The sequence below is a fragment of the Colius striatus genome, chromosome 9 (genome assembly GCF_028858725.1).
Source record: "Colius striatus isolate bColStr4 chromosome 9, bColStr4.1.hap1, whole genome shotgun sequence".
NCBI classification, from domain to species: domain Eukaryota; kingdom Metazoa; phylum Chordata; class Aves; order Coliiformes; family Coliidae; genus Colius; species Colius striatus.
In genome coordinates this window covers 1,467,120-1,481,885 of record NC_084767.1, presented here as the reverse complement: position 1 = coordinate 1,481,885, position 14,766 = coordinate 1,467,120, and the positions used below count along the sequence as shown (strand labels likewise).

The 14,766-nt window shown below is 41.8% G+C and overlaps 1 protein-coding gene across 4 annotated transcripts in view; it reads right to left on the bottom strand.

Moving 5' to 3' along the window:
* The window catches only part of SGCD (sarcoglycan delta), a 168,810-nt gene that overhangs the window by 54,310 nt on the left and 99,734 nt on the right, over positions 1-14,766 (bottom strand). For all 4 annotated transcript variants that reach the window (XM_062002042.1, XM_062002043.1, XM_062002040.1 and 1 more), the window contains exon 6: positions 5,349-5,421. In XM_062002042.1, the coding sequence (XP_061858026.1) occupies positions 5,349-5,421 (73 nt within the window). The remainder of the gene's footprint in view (positions 1-5,348; positions 5,422-14,766) is intronic.

The following is a 14,766-nucleotide window of genomic DNA, read 5'->3' as shown; positions in this document are numbered from 1 at the left end:
TATAGCCAACTGTATATATAGATCTTAATACACTGCCCACAAGAAGCCTATGGAAAGACTTTCACTGCCTTTGATTTGTGAGGGCTGTGGCTTCTCTTCTATAACAGATGAACAGGCAACACCTTTGAAGGGATGTTGACAGGAGGAAAGGCTAAAGCAAAGCGGCTGTGGCTGTGAAGTCAGTGTGAGGCAGTTTCATCCAACAGCAAGCGTTGTCAGGAAGCCTTGGTGGTTACAGGGAAAGTGTTAGATCAGACAGGGTCTCCTACATCAGAAAATGGAGAATGAGGAGCACCTCTGCCATTCAAGAGAAACTCAACAAAGTGCAGTTTAGAAACCAGGAACCTGTTCTCAGTTGAGATAGTCATAGAAACCCAACCCATCTGGGTCTCATGAAAATAGTTCTATTTGATACTATGTAGGAAGTAAATCTCAACCCAAGGCAAAATGTTGTCTTTGAAGCTGGTAGGACTACCCCAGTTATTGGGGTTGTACTGGTGTAACAGATAAAAGAGCTGCATCGCTTCTGGTAAATCAATCAGAAAGTAGCACCAGTTAAGATTCAGTGCTACCCTGGCCATTCTTTTCTCGCTGACACCTCACAGGAATCCCCAAGTGCTGTAAACTAAACAGTGTTCTAATATCACACACTAGTCTTTATGAATGACTTGCACTTCTAACCAATTACTTCCTCTTTCATATCATCCATTTTTTGCATTTCCTCCAATTTTTGTTCTCTTCATCTTTACTAATGTAATGGGTTTTAGACAGAAACATTATTTATGTTCATATTTATGGAAAAAAGTCTCTGCTGCCGTGTGAAACACAGCTGAGGGAAACCTTAATTCTGTAAGAATTATTGCTTTGCAAGATGAGTATTGTTGCATTAGCTGAGCACTGTATTTAAATTGCTTTTTGTTACAATAGGTCTCATTTGGACTATTTGGATAGTTCAGCACTGTACACAGTAAGGTAGAATTGAACTAATAAAATCAAGCTGCAAGAACATTTCATCTGCTATTTGGTACTTTCAGTGCTTCATAATTAACTTTGGTCAAAAATTACCCCTTCGAGCCCAAGGGATTAATTCTCCCTTAACTGTATTTATGTATTACAGGAAAAACAGCCATCCCTTGGTTTTCTTCCTTGGATGAGCAGTTTACTGCCTTTTTAACCTACAATACTTGTGGATGAATTCCAGGTGTGTGTGTGCCACTCATGGAGTGGATTTTATGCTGCCTGATTTCTTTGTATTTAACTCTGGGAACAGAAATGCCCTAAACCAGATTTCCATGCTCTGAGTGCCCCTGCCCAGCATGACCTGGACATTGGGGAGGTACTTACAGTAGCTCTGAGCTCAGGAACTGGGATGGATGCTGCAATACAATGCCCATCTAGCACATACCCTCCTGGCTTCCAGCACTTAGCAGTTTAACAACAACCTCCTGATATTTTTCTTAAATCAGATCACTCACTTCTAAATCCCTCTCCCCTCAAAGTATTTCCCTTCTTCCTTACTCATTGGCTAGCCTAGCCTTTATCTCTCACCTTGGAACAGTGCTGATCTTATGTGTGTTGGATAACTTCTGCTAGCCTCCTTGGCATGTATTTGCCTTCTGGAAGATGATAAATAGAGAAAGGCAGGTAATTCCTGCCAATGTCAAGGAGAGGCTCCCAAGATAGGCGCTTGACAAGTTACTTGGTTGCTACAAAAATAATCCTGTGAGAAAAGGTCATCTTGAATTCAACTTTTATGCACAGGCAATCACATTACCATATGTCAGACACTAACCTGCATTAAAAACGAGTCAATGCAGATGAGTACAAATATTTCAATGTCCAAAGAAACCTCCAAAGACCTCCCCCTAAACTGTTTTGTGTTGGTACTGAATGGCACTTTTAAATATTCCAAGCATTTGAAAATAATTTGAATTTGTTTACCGTCCTTTTCACCGTTTTTGACCAGTTCAGAACCCAAAGGACAACTACCAAAACTGTCAAGAAATGTTTACAGATCAAACAGCTTTTTAAACATCTCTAGTTCTTAGGTCATTATTAAAGAGTATTCTAGATCCCAAATAGGAAAGGAACTGTGATTAACAATCTGCATTAAACAAGATATTTATGAGCTCTGGCATTCCTACTACAACTGAGACTGACTGGGATTGTTTTAGGACACATGAGTCTGTCTGTATCATGGGAGAGCACCTCGTGAGAAGGCTCAGCAGCAAAGTCCAGACCTGGCTCAAACAAACACCAAACCAGTTTTTGCATCCTTGGGATAGGGCTTAGCATGTAAGGATAAAGCTGTGCACATATTGCAAACTTAATTTTCTCTAACTAAATCATTGCAGATGAAAGTGTTTTAAATGGGGCACTTAGAAAGGAGGACCACATCTTGCTTATTCTCCAGGATGGTGACCACCTTGTAGAGCACCTGGCTACTAAGAAGTGAATCAGGCTATATGAACTGAAGACCGTTTGTCAGCTAAATAGGGATGGACAGAATGTTGAGAATGTGTGTGCTGTTGCTTGGAGCATGCCAGTCTTTGTGACATATGGGCACGACTGAAGACCTTTGGGAGATGAGAGGAAAAGAAGAAAAGAAACAGAAATGATTGGCATGATAGTACACTGCCTATCTTGCAGGGGAAATCATTCTGTTAAGGAGAGGAGGAAGGGAAAGAAGACATACAGATGGTCTGACTCCCAGTGGTGACAGGAGCAGTTGGTCTCCTCTCTTTCCAATAGTGACAGTTGCTGTCACCTTATTTTGAAGTCTTCTAATGAAAAACTGGAAGTCAGTATGGTACTGAAAAGAGCAAATGATAAATCATGTAACTAATCATAACCATTTGGTCTAGAAAGAGTGATAGAGGTTGGTGGTACCTGGTGAAAGCCTATAATAGCTGAATGTGCGCCCTCCCACCCCGAGAATGTGAAGCCTGAGAAGGAAAGAAAGTTTGCACTATTTATTACAGAAAAAGGTCTTTTAGAGTCAAGACAGCTACTGACTGCATGTTTGCTAAGCTGCTTTCCTAGCAATGTATGACAGCTCGGGACCCATAGGCTGCCATCTCATCCAGTCTCATTTCACTGCACACCATCTCTTTAAATAGGCCAAAAGGACACCTTATGCACATAGTCTGCTATCCAAACAGGAGGATACCAAAAAATGTCCCCCTAGAGTAAGATTATTTTCTCTATTAACTCTGTACTGTACCCAAAAGGCACCCTTTTACCTAAGAAGTAGCCAGTGCTCCAACATGTAGAGAGAGAGAGATGGATGGTTCTCAGTTTGGGGAGGAGTAGAGCATTCACTCTGGGGAAACCTTGCTTTCTCCACTCAGTGCTATCATTGCCTATTTTCTTCTCAGGCTGGTAGAAAAAAACATTTACTTTTGCCAAGGTAAAATTTTCAGCAGCACACAAAATATTTAGGACCCTATCTGACTTTTTTTTGTTGTTTTCAAGGTAAACCCTATTCAATGATTTCCCTTTAAAACAAAGAAAAATAAGAAGCCCACCAGATTTTTACAGGTTGTTGGGTTTTTTTCACACAATCCACTAATTTCAAAGGAAGTCACTTATCTAAGGGCGCTCTAAACAAAGCAAGTGAAATAACAACATGAATTTAAAGCAGATCAAATATACTGAATCAATCCCTCGCAAGGATACTGCTATGAATTCATTTCAGCTTCATTTAGCTTGATTCTCTTTGGATCAGAGGCATACTCAATCAGATTAAGGCCATTTTAATTCACATTTGTGCCCTCTAATATGATACCCTGCACTTATTTGGATTAAATTCCCCTCCCCTATTTAGGAAAGTCTTAAGTAACCATGAACTTGGACCTAAATCTTTTGCACGACTGAAAATGGGACCTAGTTTTGTAAGTTATTTAGATGCTATTGGCTACTTTAACCACGATCTTGCTGAGTTTATATTTTCTTTTTGAAAATATCAGTCGACACTGGCTGTGCCTGAAAGTCTTTGTCACGTGAACCTCACCTGCAAATTCACTCACTGGCTGACTGCTTTGTTTACTTGCTCTGCCCAAAGAAACAGAGGGTATGTGTGCTCTGCACCGCTGCATCCTGACCTCCCGGGGCTCTGCAGACCCTGGAGCTGCCCTGCCAACTGCATCTCAGGCTGAGCAAAGGCCCAGCTTCCTCTTTTTTTTTTTTAAAGTAAGTATATACAGATTGGGAAAACCACAAGGTAGGGCTAAAGTTGCTGCTTGGAGAAAGAGAACAAACTTTCATAAGGAACTGAACCACCGCTGCACTTGTCTGACGTGTGATCCACAAAGTGCAACATGGGAACAACTAGAGTGTCTCCAGAGAGAAACTGAAAGATAGAACTAGACCCAAGGGAAGGCAGCCAAGACATTCCTCATCTTCTACAGTGATCTAGCTAGGCTGTAACTATCCCTGATATCAGAGCTGAGAGAGTTAATGAGAGGTCCTCTCCCATCTCAGTGCATCTACAGCCAATCTGCAGTGCTCATGCACCACCTCAGCCGTCAGAAGATTGTTTCATCCCCAGCAGTTTCCAGGGAAGGAGAGTTTGCAACCCAAGACTTAAGGACATGATATCCTTCTGGAGATTTTTTTTTCACCTTTTCTCTCTCTCTTTTTCTAAGGAAGGATAATTAAAGCATTAATAGCAAACCACTGTAGCCCTCCTGGTCAGAAGATACTAGGAGATTCAGTCAATAATTTATTAGGCCATATGATTAGTCTCTTTTCAGAGACCAGTTGTCCAAAATGACCTGTAGTGCCACACTTTAAAAGAAAATATTTATTTATATAGATGTAAGACCTCCCACTAGCTTGAGGACACAACTAGTTCTCATGGCTGAGCTGTTTATTCCCTGGATACATTGCGGTCAGCAAGCAGCATCTCTGGGAGTGTCAGCAGTTACATGCATGCACAGCTGGACCCTGTGTAGGTCAGGGAGGGTTTGCATTCCTGGAAGATAGGTAATAGGCTGGATAGCACTATCCCTTTGCTTGCTGTAGCTCTCTGGGATTCAGCATGGACTCCAATACCTTCCTGCACAACCAGGAAAAGATTTCTCTGTTTTTTTCTCAAATGCTGAGCTCAGGATACTCAGAGCACGTTATAGGTGAGACATGACGCTCTCATGGCCTGTGATTGTCGTCAGCTCAGTCAAATTACATGTGAACATGGCAGATCCCTTCTCTTCCACAGCATCCTCTTGGGGATGCCTACCAAAGTGAATCCCCAAGCTATTATGCAAAAGCAGAAATGATGCCCAGCAGTATTCACAACTCCAACAAGGCACCACTGAGTTATCATTAAACCATATTCCAAAGTTTACCTTAGTTCCTTGAAGGGGTCTGCCCTGACATTGGGAGTTTCTATAGATTTAGGGAACACTGTGCCTTCTGCTCCTGAAATCACAAAACAAAACAGAAGACAAATTGTAAACATTATAAGCTGTTATCAGGGGAGTGATTGTCAAATCATACCTAAGTGCAATTTAAGCCATCTCCTGACCCCATTTCTCTCTTGCACACATCCCTTCCATCCCCAGAAAAGCCAGATTTTGATCATCTGAAAATTTGCCTGCAATTCTGGCTTTAAACGCAAATACTTGCAAATACTTGCACTCTGACTGTGGGAAGTGTTTGTTGACCCAATTGACAGAGGGAGCTTGGAAAAGATACTCCCTTGGTAACCAGGCATCTAGTCCAGCTACATTCCTCATTAATGAATGTGAATGCATGTCATGGCATTATTTCTTTTGCTGGGCTCTGAGAGATACTCAAAGGAGAAAATCAAATTTTGGCTTGATCACTGCAAATGTCTCCCTGGTGAGGCTGTACTTCTGCTTAGGGAAAAGGAGGGAGGTGTCCACCTTATGAAATGCAGCACTATCAGGCAGCAGACTCTGCTCTAGTCCCAGCAACTGGTTTGATGCGTAACCCAGAAGCCATTTAACTTCTGCACATTTTCCCCTTCTCATGGAGATGGTGGTGAAGGCAGCAGTATCCCCATTTGCTGACTGGTTTTAGATCATGAGCTGTAAACTGCTACATAATATGAACAGCTTTCTTGAGTTTCAGACAACTACAATCATCTTCCATCACCACCTACATCACACAGATAGGGTCATTTCACCCAGTAATCCCTGCACTGGGTCTGTGTTTTGTGACTAAGCCATGCTGTATCTCAAGATAAAGATAACCCAGGTCATCTTCTGGTAAGCTTTTCCACTAATTTTTCTGATTTTAGAATGAGTATCTAAGCTGAACTGGTCTCACTTCAGCTTTCAGCCACATAGTTTTCTTGTGTCCTCACATGCCAGGAAACCAGCCCTGCAGGAGCAGACTCTCTACTTCTGTTAGCAATGGTGACCCAGCCACCTTTTCTGATTCTCTGAAAACTAAAGGCTTTTGGAATCCTTTACTCTGAAGCAGATTTTCTGGACTTTCTGAACCCATTCCACTTCCGAAACACTCTGTTTGGACACAGGAGTCCCTGAGTGCTGCCACTGACACCACAATGCAGAAAATCATGTTCTCACTCACACTCAAACTTCCAATAAAAATAGAGGCACTATTCTCTAATATATAATAAATATACTTGATAATAAACTAACCATGAGCCAGCAATATGCCCTCGTGACCAAGAAGCCAATGGCATCCTGGGATGCAGCAAGAAGAGTGTGGCCAACAGGTCAAGGGAGGTTCTGCTCCCCCTCTACTCTGCCCTGGTGAGGCCTCATCTGGAGTCCTGTGTCCAGTTCTGGGCTCCTCGGCTCAAGAGGGACAGAGAACTGCTGGAGAGAGGCCAGCACAGGGACACCAAGATGATCAGGGGAATGGAGAATCTTCCTAACGAGGAAAGGCTGCAGGAACTGGGGCTGTTTAGTCTGGAGAAGAGGAGACTGAGGGGAGATCTTATTAACATTTATAAATATCTAAAGGGTGGGTGTCAGGAGGTTGGGACATCCCTCTTTTCTATAGTAGCCAGCAACAGGACAGGGGGTGATGGGATGAAGCTGGAACACAAAAAGTTCCACTTAAACATAAGAAAAAACTATTTCAGTGTTTCAGTGAGGGAGCCCTGGCACAGGCTGCCCAGGGAGGGTGTGGAGGCTCCTTCCTTGGAGGGCTTCAAGACCCACCTGGACACGTTCCTATGTAACCTGATCTAGGTGATCCTGCTTCTGCAGGGGGATTGGACTGGATGATCTCTAAATGTCCCTTCCAACCCCTACCATTCTGTGATTCTGTGATTCTATAACTGCCTATCCAGTGAGTAAGTATGACCCACACTCTTAAAATTTAGACCCACGGTCCTGTGTTCAGAACATTATAAACCATTAGTCATTCATTATGTGTATTAATCACAGCAATTTCAGTGTCAGCTTGCAAACACCACCAGTGCCTTTTTTTTTTAAATTTCTGTATTTTTTTCTTTGATAAAGCTATTAGTGCAAACTACAAATCCTTTCACATACACTGTTTGAGATCTCTCTTAACATCTGCTATTGCAGTTGTTACCTATGAGCAGTCTGGAAATCATCACAACAGAATAAAAACCGTTCTGTGGTGATGCAAAACACATCAATGCAATATCCTTCTGTAACTTCTGCTATGAGAAACACCTGTGGCTTCGATAAGACTACACTTTCTTTGCTCTGAAATAAATTAACTAAGGCATCCCACTGTGTTAAAGAAAAAAAATGAGAATAAAAAAATGGACTCTAACACCTGTTAAAAAAAGCTCAACTCCTTTTTAACCTAGAGAAAAACAAAGTGATCTCAAAGATGATAAAAGCAGTCTAAAGTTTGAAGCTTTATACTTGGGAATTGAAATTGATCCTATGGCACAATACAGATATTTAGCTCTTAACTTTGCTATAAGCCTTCATCATTACAAGTTGTCAAAAGCAGCTGTAACTTGTGAGCCATGAAGGTTATTATTATCAGATCTGTCCTCTCTCAATAGTCTCCAAATGATTTGAGTCTCTGCTTATCCACACAATTGCCTTGGCTATTAGCTTTGCAATGAAACTTAGCAAATGACACAGCCTGTACGTTTCTGCATAACAAACCAATGGTTTTTCCAGAGGAGGAAGATGAGGAACTGCAGCTGGAGAGGTGCACATAGATATTCTTGTACCTTTGCATCTGTATTGCTTAAATGGCAACTTTATGCTGGCAACTTTAATTATTTTTTACACACTTTCAGTCAGCTACTTAAGTTATGCAACACCCCAAATAACGATCTGCACGTAACCAGAGATGCCTGTGAAGTAAGGAGAGAATTGAGCATATTTCTAATGACCTGGGGTTTTCCAGGCTTTCACTGTTTAATTTAAATGCAAGAAGCAATTTTGGAAACAAAGACAGCAAAGAGCCCAAAGCAGTCATGTCAGGAAGGGTGGAAATTAAAAAAGCCTGCTATTCCTTTCCTCCATGTCCTTGTTTTCCTTTCCCTACGTACAGTTCTTAAAACCTCTTTTCTGTCTTCTTTACTCCCAGAGTCCCTTATGTTCTGGGAACAGGAGCGAGATTTTCAAATCCTTTTGTTCCTCTCCTTTGCTAAGAGTTACAAGTGAACACTACCTGCCTTGATAAGGCTTCCTGCCATGACAATATAATTTCTTATCATTCTGTTTGAAGAACACAAGATCTCTCAAAGGGCAAGCTGTCCCTGTCACCAGGTAGGACGTCAGCCGTGAGGGGATGCTGAAGGACCAGGACTGGGACATCTTTCCCTTGACTCTGGCTGTCAGCAGCCGAGGGGCTCCTTGATCTGGCCATGTCATGCAGCCACTGGAGAGAGACTGCTAAGCTTTCCTCACCTCATCTAATTATCATTTAAAGTGTTCCCATTTCTGTAGCAGGGGTCTCACAGATGAATTAAATACTCTGGAGAAGTTCTTCCTTCAGTTTCAACCTGCTGCCTGATGGATTTCACTGGATGTTTGTTCTGCCTTGGACTGTGAAAAACAGTAAATAAACATCCTCTTGCTTTTGTGCTGCTAGAAAAGTTACAGACCTCAAATGTTCCCACTCTCACCAGTTCTCTCTTGTCTGTGCTGAAGAGTCCTGGTCTCTGCTTGGGGATTGGCAGCTCCCACAGTGCCTGATGGAAACAACTGCCTTGGTCAGACTCAACAACATTGGACATTGGTGTCAGAGTCTGGCTCTTGGCCACCGTGGAAGTCACTATATAGGCTGGGATAGCATCAGTGTTGGATGGTTTTGAAAGTGAAGGCATTAGGCTGGAGAGAGTGACCTCATTTAGTGGGTTTACTAAACACTTTGGCAAAAAAAAGAAGGAGAGTTTGAGGGAAATGTGCTGTTGACACTGGACGGGGCCGTTCTGGCTCTGCAGAAGGAGAAGCCGTGGAGAAACAAGTATTTGGCCTCAGGGAGTGGAAGAAGAGAGAGAATGTGAAATTTAAAAAGAAAAGGTCATGTGTTTAAAAAGTAGTAAAAATTTCTTCTCTGTGTTCAATGTTTCCTGGATGAGAACATCCCTGAGTAAAGGCTGAGTGGCGTTCATGGCAGCGGGACAGGGCCAAAGGGAAGACAAATGTGACGTTAAACTGAAAAGAAAGAGGCAGGTCTATCAGGAACATGGAAAAAATCACATTATTTTAAGAATCACTAGTGAATTCTTGAACTATTATGTAGCCTTCCCACTTATTCCAGTGGGGAAAGTGTACATAGAGGAAATACTGTATGATTGCACAAACACAACGTCTGTCCTACAAAAGAAGACTGGAAGGACTTGACTTTTCAGCTCAGCAGTACGGTGGCTAAGGAAAGGTACAATGCTGTGTATTGATACATTAGAAGGATAAATAACACAAAGGATAAAGAACTACTGGCTCTAGGTCAGTGTTAGCATGAGAGCAAGTGGCAATAAACTGGTCACAAATGTATTTGGGAAGAAAAGTGTCTTCTAGTCAAAAGAGGAGCACAAATGGGATTAGCTTTTCAGTTAGATGGGACAGGCAATCTAAGTTAGATGGGACAGGCAATCTAACAGATTTGACTAACTCGTGACTGTAAGATGCAGTGTCTTAAAACCAGGGGACAAGATTTCCAGGACCAGAAAGTGCCCACTAGTCTTATTTTCACTGTCCTCTACCTGAAGTATGATGGGTTTTGGCAAATGGTGTTAATGCACAGCTACAGGAGTTCAAGACTTAGCTGCCACAACCTCCCATCTCAATCAAAAGTTATTATGTCCCTCTTTTCCCTTTGCTGAGTATAAAGCAAATATAAACTAAATTTATTATTGTACGATATATCTTCTGCTTCCTGAATCAACTGTTATTAAAACATTTGCTCTGTACCATGAAACATGCATAATACAACATTTCTATTTCGTTGCAAAGTACTGAAACTATTTTTTTTTTCATCTTATGAGACTCTCTGCTGCTCTGAGGGTAACTTCCCTCCAAACAGCCAAAGACAGTTAGGAGAAAACAATCACAGAATTTGTGTTTAAACGTGCTATACTGTACATCCCCAGGCAATAAATTATTCTTTCTCACAGTATTATATCAGAGCAACTTCTATTAAAAGCCATACCTACTGATTCCCTCTTCTGACACTGTGTAATTTACCACCAATAAATGTTCATAAACAGTTTGACTGAAAAATCCATAAAGCCATTTCAGCTTTATTTTAAGCTCCATTTAATGTCCCTCAAAAATGATTTCATCAATGTGTTTCCATTAGCTGGTTCTCTGCCCAATAACTTAATTCCACACAATCAGTCAGGAACTTATAAAGCATATGACAGGATCTACCTAAAAGGTTTTGAATGACCATAAAGATTCGCTCAAAGAGTGGGGTTTTTTGCCTCTTGCAGAAGGTGCATGGCCACAAATGTCAGAGCCCTGTATGTGTTCACTTCATGCAAGAGCAAAAGTCAGGAGTCCTATGGCAAGGGAACAAATATGGTTCCATTTCAGGGTTTGAGGATTTTTGTTTGTTTCTTTCTTCCTTTTCCTTCGTTTGAGACTCAGAAGAAAGACTGCATGAGAACAGGCCTCCCTAATAACACTTTGCATTTTCTCTGGCCCTAGTGGTTCCTTAGAAGCCTACTGCCACATCTGAGGGACAAGCCTTGTGGTTTGGACCACTTTAGGTGACTTGTTAGAGTGACATCCAGCTACTGGATCTCCCCTCACCTCCCTCTTATTCTGAATCTGCCATAGGAGCCTGCGATGCATCTGTTACATCTTCTGAACAGCTCCAGCTCCTGCAAAAGAAGACACTGGCACTTCTTGCTGCAGAGCACATGCCTGGCACAGCAATCTGCCCTCACTGTTTCCAACATGGAAGCAACAAAAAGAGCCAGTAGGCTGGGCTTTTGGCAATCGCCTTGCTCTACAATACCAATCCAAGACAAAGCATAAACCAAGGCACTTTAAAATCCCAGTTTTGCATTGAAACGAAGCAGAAGCATCATACTCTGTGTGTGCACGTTGGTCTGCCAAGCTGGTGTTGAAGAACTCCCTTTGAAGCATTAGCTCTCTTCATCCAAATGTGGAGTTGGTTGATCAATCTCACGAGCTTGGTGAGAAAAGACCTTGAGATTACTAATGCCCCACCAAAGCAAAGGCTACAGTGTGAGCTCAACATTGTCTGGATGCCAGTAGCTCTGTAGGAGAGAGAGGAGTTACAAAGAAGGGAGCACATCTCAGCTGGAGCATTCATCTTAACCACCACTGAACCAGAGGAAAGTTCTACCTTCCAAGTTGCCTCTTGCTTTCCTCGTCTGCTGCAAAAGTATCTGAGCTGCACAATACTGTCCTGGCTTCTTCCCCGGTGCAAATGCAAGGGCCATGTTTTCTCCATCTGGCCAGAACTTGACTCCAGTCATTGTGGCATGATACTGATCACACATCACTCCTGCACAAAACTCTCTCTAGGCTTCAACAGCCATCAGCTGGAAGGGAGAGATGAGGAGCTCAAATGCAATGTGATGAGACATATTTTTAGACTAATGCTCGATGCTCCTGCTGTCAAGGGTAGGTGGCAATCAGCTGAACAGCACTTGGGGATGAACAGGCAGTGAAGGAGAGAAATCAGTTTCCACTCGGGTGCAGATGCACCTGGTTACGTATTCCCCATTTTTCTTATTTCTCTTCTTTCTAGACAGTACTTTTCTTTGCCACTCTCTGTATTCCTTCAGTAACAGTTCCAGACCCACCACACACTTTTAGTACAGTGTATCACTGCTTTATAATGAACTTGGGGTCTCAGAGCCCTGTGATAAACTTGGTCATTAAGCTGGTTTAAGCGTATCTTCTCTTCAGTGCTCTTAATGCAGTACTGTGCAAATGAGGGGAGAAGGAGAAAGATTTACTATGATTTTTTTAATCTAGCTAAGTCAAAGGGCAATGTATAGCATGCTGGTGATCTCCATAAACTACCTCTATTCCTGCTATTATTGATCAGGGCACATTCAGCTATTTGTTCATGAAAACACTGGTCTCCTCAGTAGGTCTCATCAGGGTAATATGTGACAGTCTTAGAAAGGTGTCTGTGCAAACAGATGCCCAAGAAGTAAATTCAATACAGGTAGAAATGACTTGTGCCTGCTTCTTGTAATTCCTAGATTGAAAAGCCTTATTCATCCTTAATTTATATTTTTAAATGGATAAACATAGTAACTGCTGTTGCTACCCCTGAATCCCATCAAATCTGAAACCAATCAGAGTTCCATTTCAGGGGCAACAGTAAAAGCCTGGCTAGGTCAAGCCAGTGCACTGAACAAAAGTCATAAAGCTTCATTCATGTTTTTTTTATAGGATACTATAAATATAGTTCAGAGCAAAGGTTTCTCTCTGATTGCCTACCTTTGTTGTCAAAGTGTTGGGGGGTTGTTCTTTTAGGGGCAATCTATGTAATCATTGCAGCATCAACAGAGTTGTTTATAATAAAAATGTAGTGTAATTGACTTATAATCTTTTAGATGTCAGTGTTGGCCCTGCATGCACATGGGGAGTGAGTCAAGCCTTAGGCACTGGGCTGTGGTTGAGTTGGGCCAGACGGGAACTCCTTGTAACTCCATCACCGTCATCTCTCTTGAGTTGGAGACAAGCAGTTATCTGACTCATAGGCCCCAGGAATAAACAGAGCTTGGCTTTGAGCTAGAAAAGTTGCAAAGAATAAGATGAGCCTGTGTGTAGACACACGTTGACCTGCCTAGGCTCAGTGCTTTAATGTCTGAGAAATAGAAAGGGAATAACAGAAAAGAGCAGAAGGGTTTGCACACTGAGAAAAGATATATGAAGAAAGGTTGCTACACATTATGCTGATTTCTAGATACATTTCCTTCTTGACTGGTTTGGGGGTCCTTTCACATTTTTTCTGCAGCTTAACAATAGCAATGTCATCACTGAATTCCTTTGAAGTCCTTCCTGGCAGTTTCATGCAAAGTTGCAAAGATACTCAGGAGACCACCTGGAGTAGAAATGCACAGCGGAAACTTATCAAGGAGAATATGATGTGGGCTTCAAGCAGATCAGGTTGGGAAGGCTGTGGGAGACACTTTGGAAATAAAATATAAATCTGCCACGCTTTTAAACTTGATTTTTGTGTTTCCTAAGTGTACAGTATGCTTCTTTCATAATCCTTGTGACATTTAGTCAATATTAATCTGATGGTGGATGATTCTTCTTTTCCCTTAAACAGGATTAACGTAACACAATCTGAACACACATTTCAGCCTGGACTAGAAGCCTATACACTTTACATAAATGCTATCCTTTCTGCCTGGAATGTACTTTGAAGCAAAAGCAAACACAAATAAAACTTCTCAGTATATCTCCCTCCTGACACACATTGTTCCCTCCAACAAAAGACAAGTTTACAATCTGGGTGAGTGGATTTTGAAAAAAGGAGGGCAGTGTTATTTGAATTCAGCATTAAAAGGAATGAACAACAATGTCTATGCCTATTGTCCTCAAGACAGCAAAGCAATCAGAAGTATTCATTCAAGAATTCAATGTTTGCTCAAGATCTGGTCACTTTAATTTCTTTCTTTATACAACTGGGGGGGAAAAAAGTTTATTTGGAAGAAAGCATCCATCCAGAAATCTCACCCCAGTCTTTGGGGAAAAAAATCCCACTCAAATAAAACAGAATTGGGGGTTTTTTCTATATAGTTTTAAAATTCTTTGTCACTGCTGATTACAGATTAATCACACTTAACATCACACTTGACCTTTACCTTGGTCCACCAATAACACAGTTTCTAATGGAGAGCAAAAAAGAATCTCCTTGTGGCTTTGATGAGGGATAGGAAACATAAACCTTTTTCCCTGCTGCTCCTTAATTTTACTGAACTTACTCTTTTTTTTTTCCCCAGCACCCCAGCTCTGCAGTGAGTGCAAAGAAATGAAGTTCCACTGCCATGAGTAAATGCTACAGACACTGGAGGCTGTTGCCAGTCTTGCTAGTTCCAGTGCTAAAACCTGGTATCTTCATTTGTCAGCATATTTCCCTGTTTTCCCTATTTTATTCTCTGTTCCTTTTGCACAGGAACAATGACTGTATGACAGCTTGGCAATTGCTCCAGGGCCACATTAGTGTTACTGCTTAATTACCTATAGGGAGCGTGTAGTGAATATTTGTAGCTGCTTCCTAAGTAAGTTCACACATCTTCAGCAAAAGGTCAAATGCCTGTCCAAGCCCTGTGAGCAGCATTGCTGTGGCACATTCTTTTCTCTTGCCAAGAGCACAGAAGGCAGC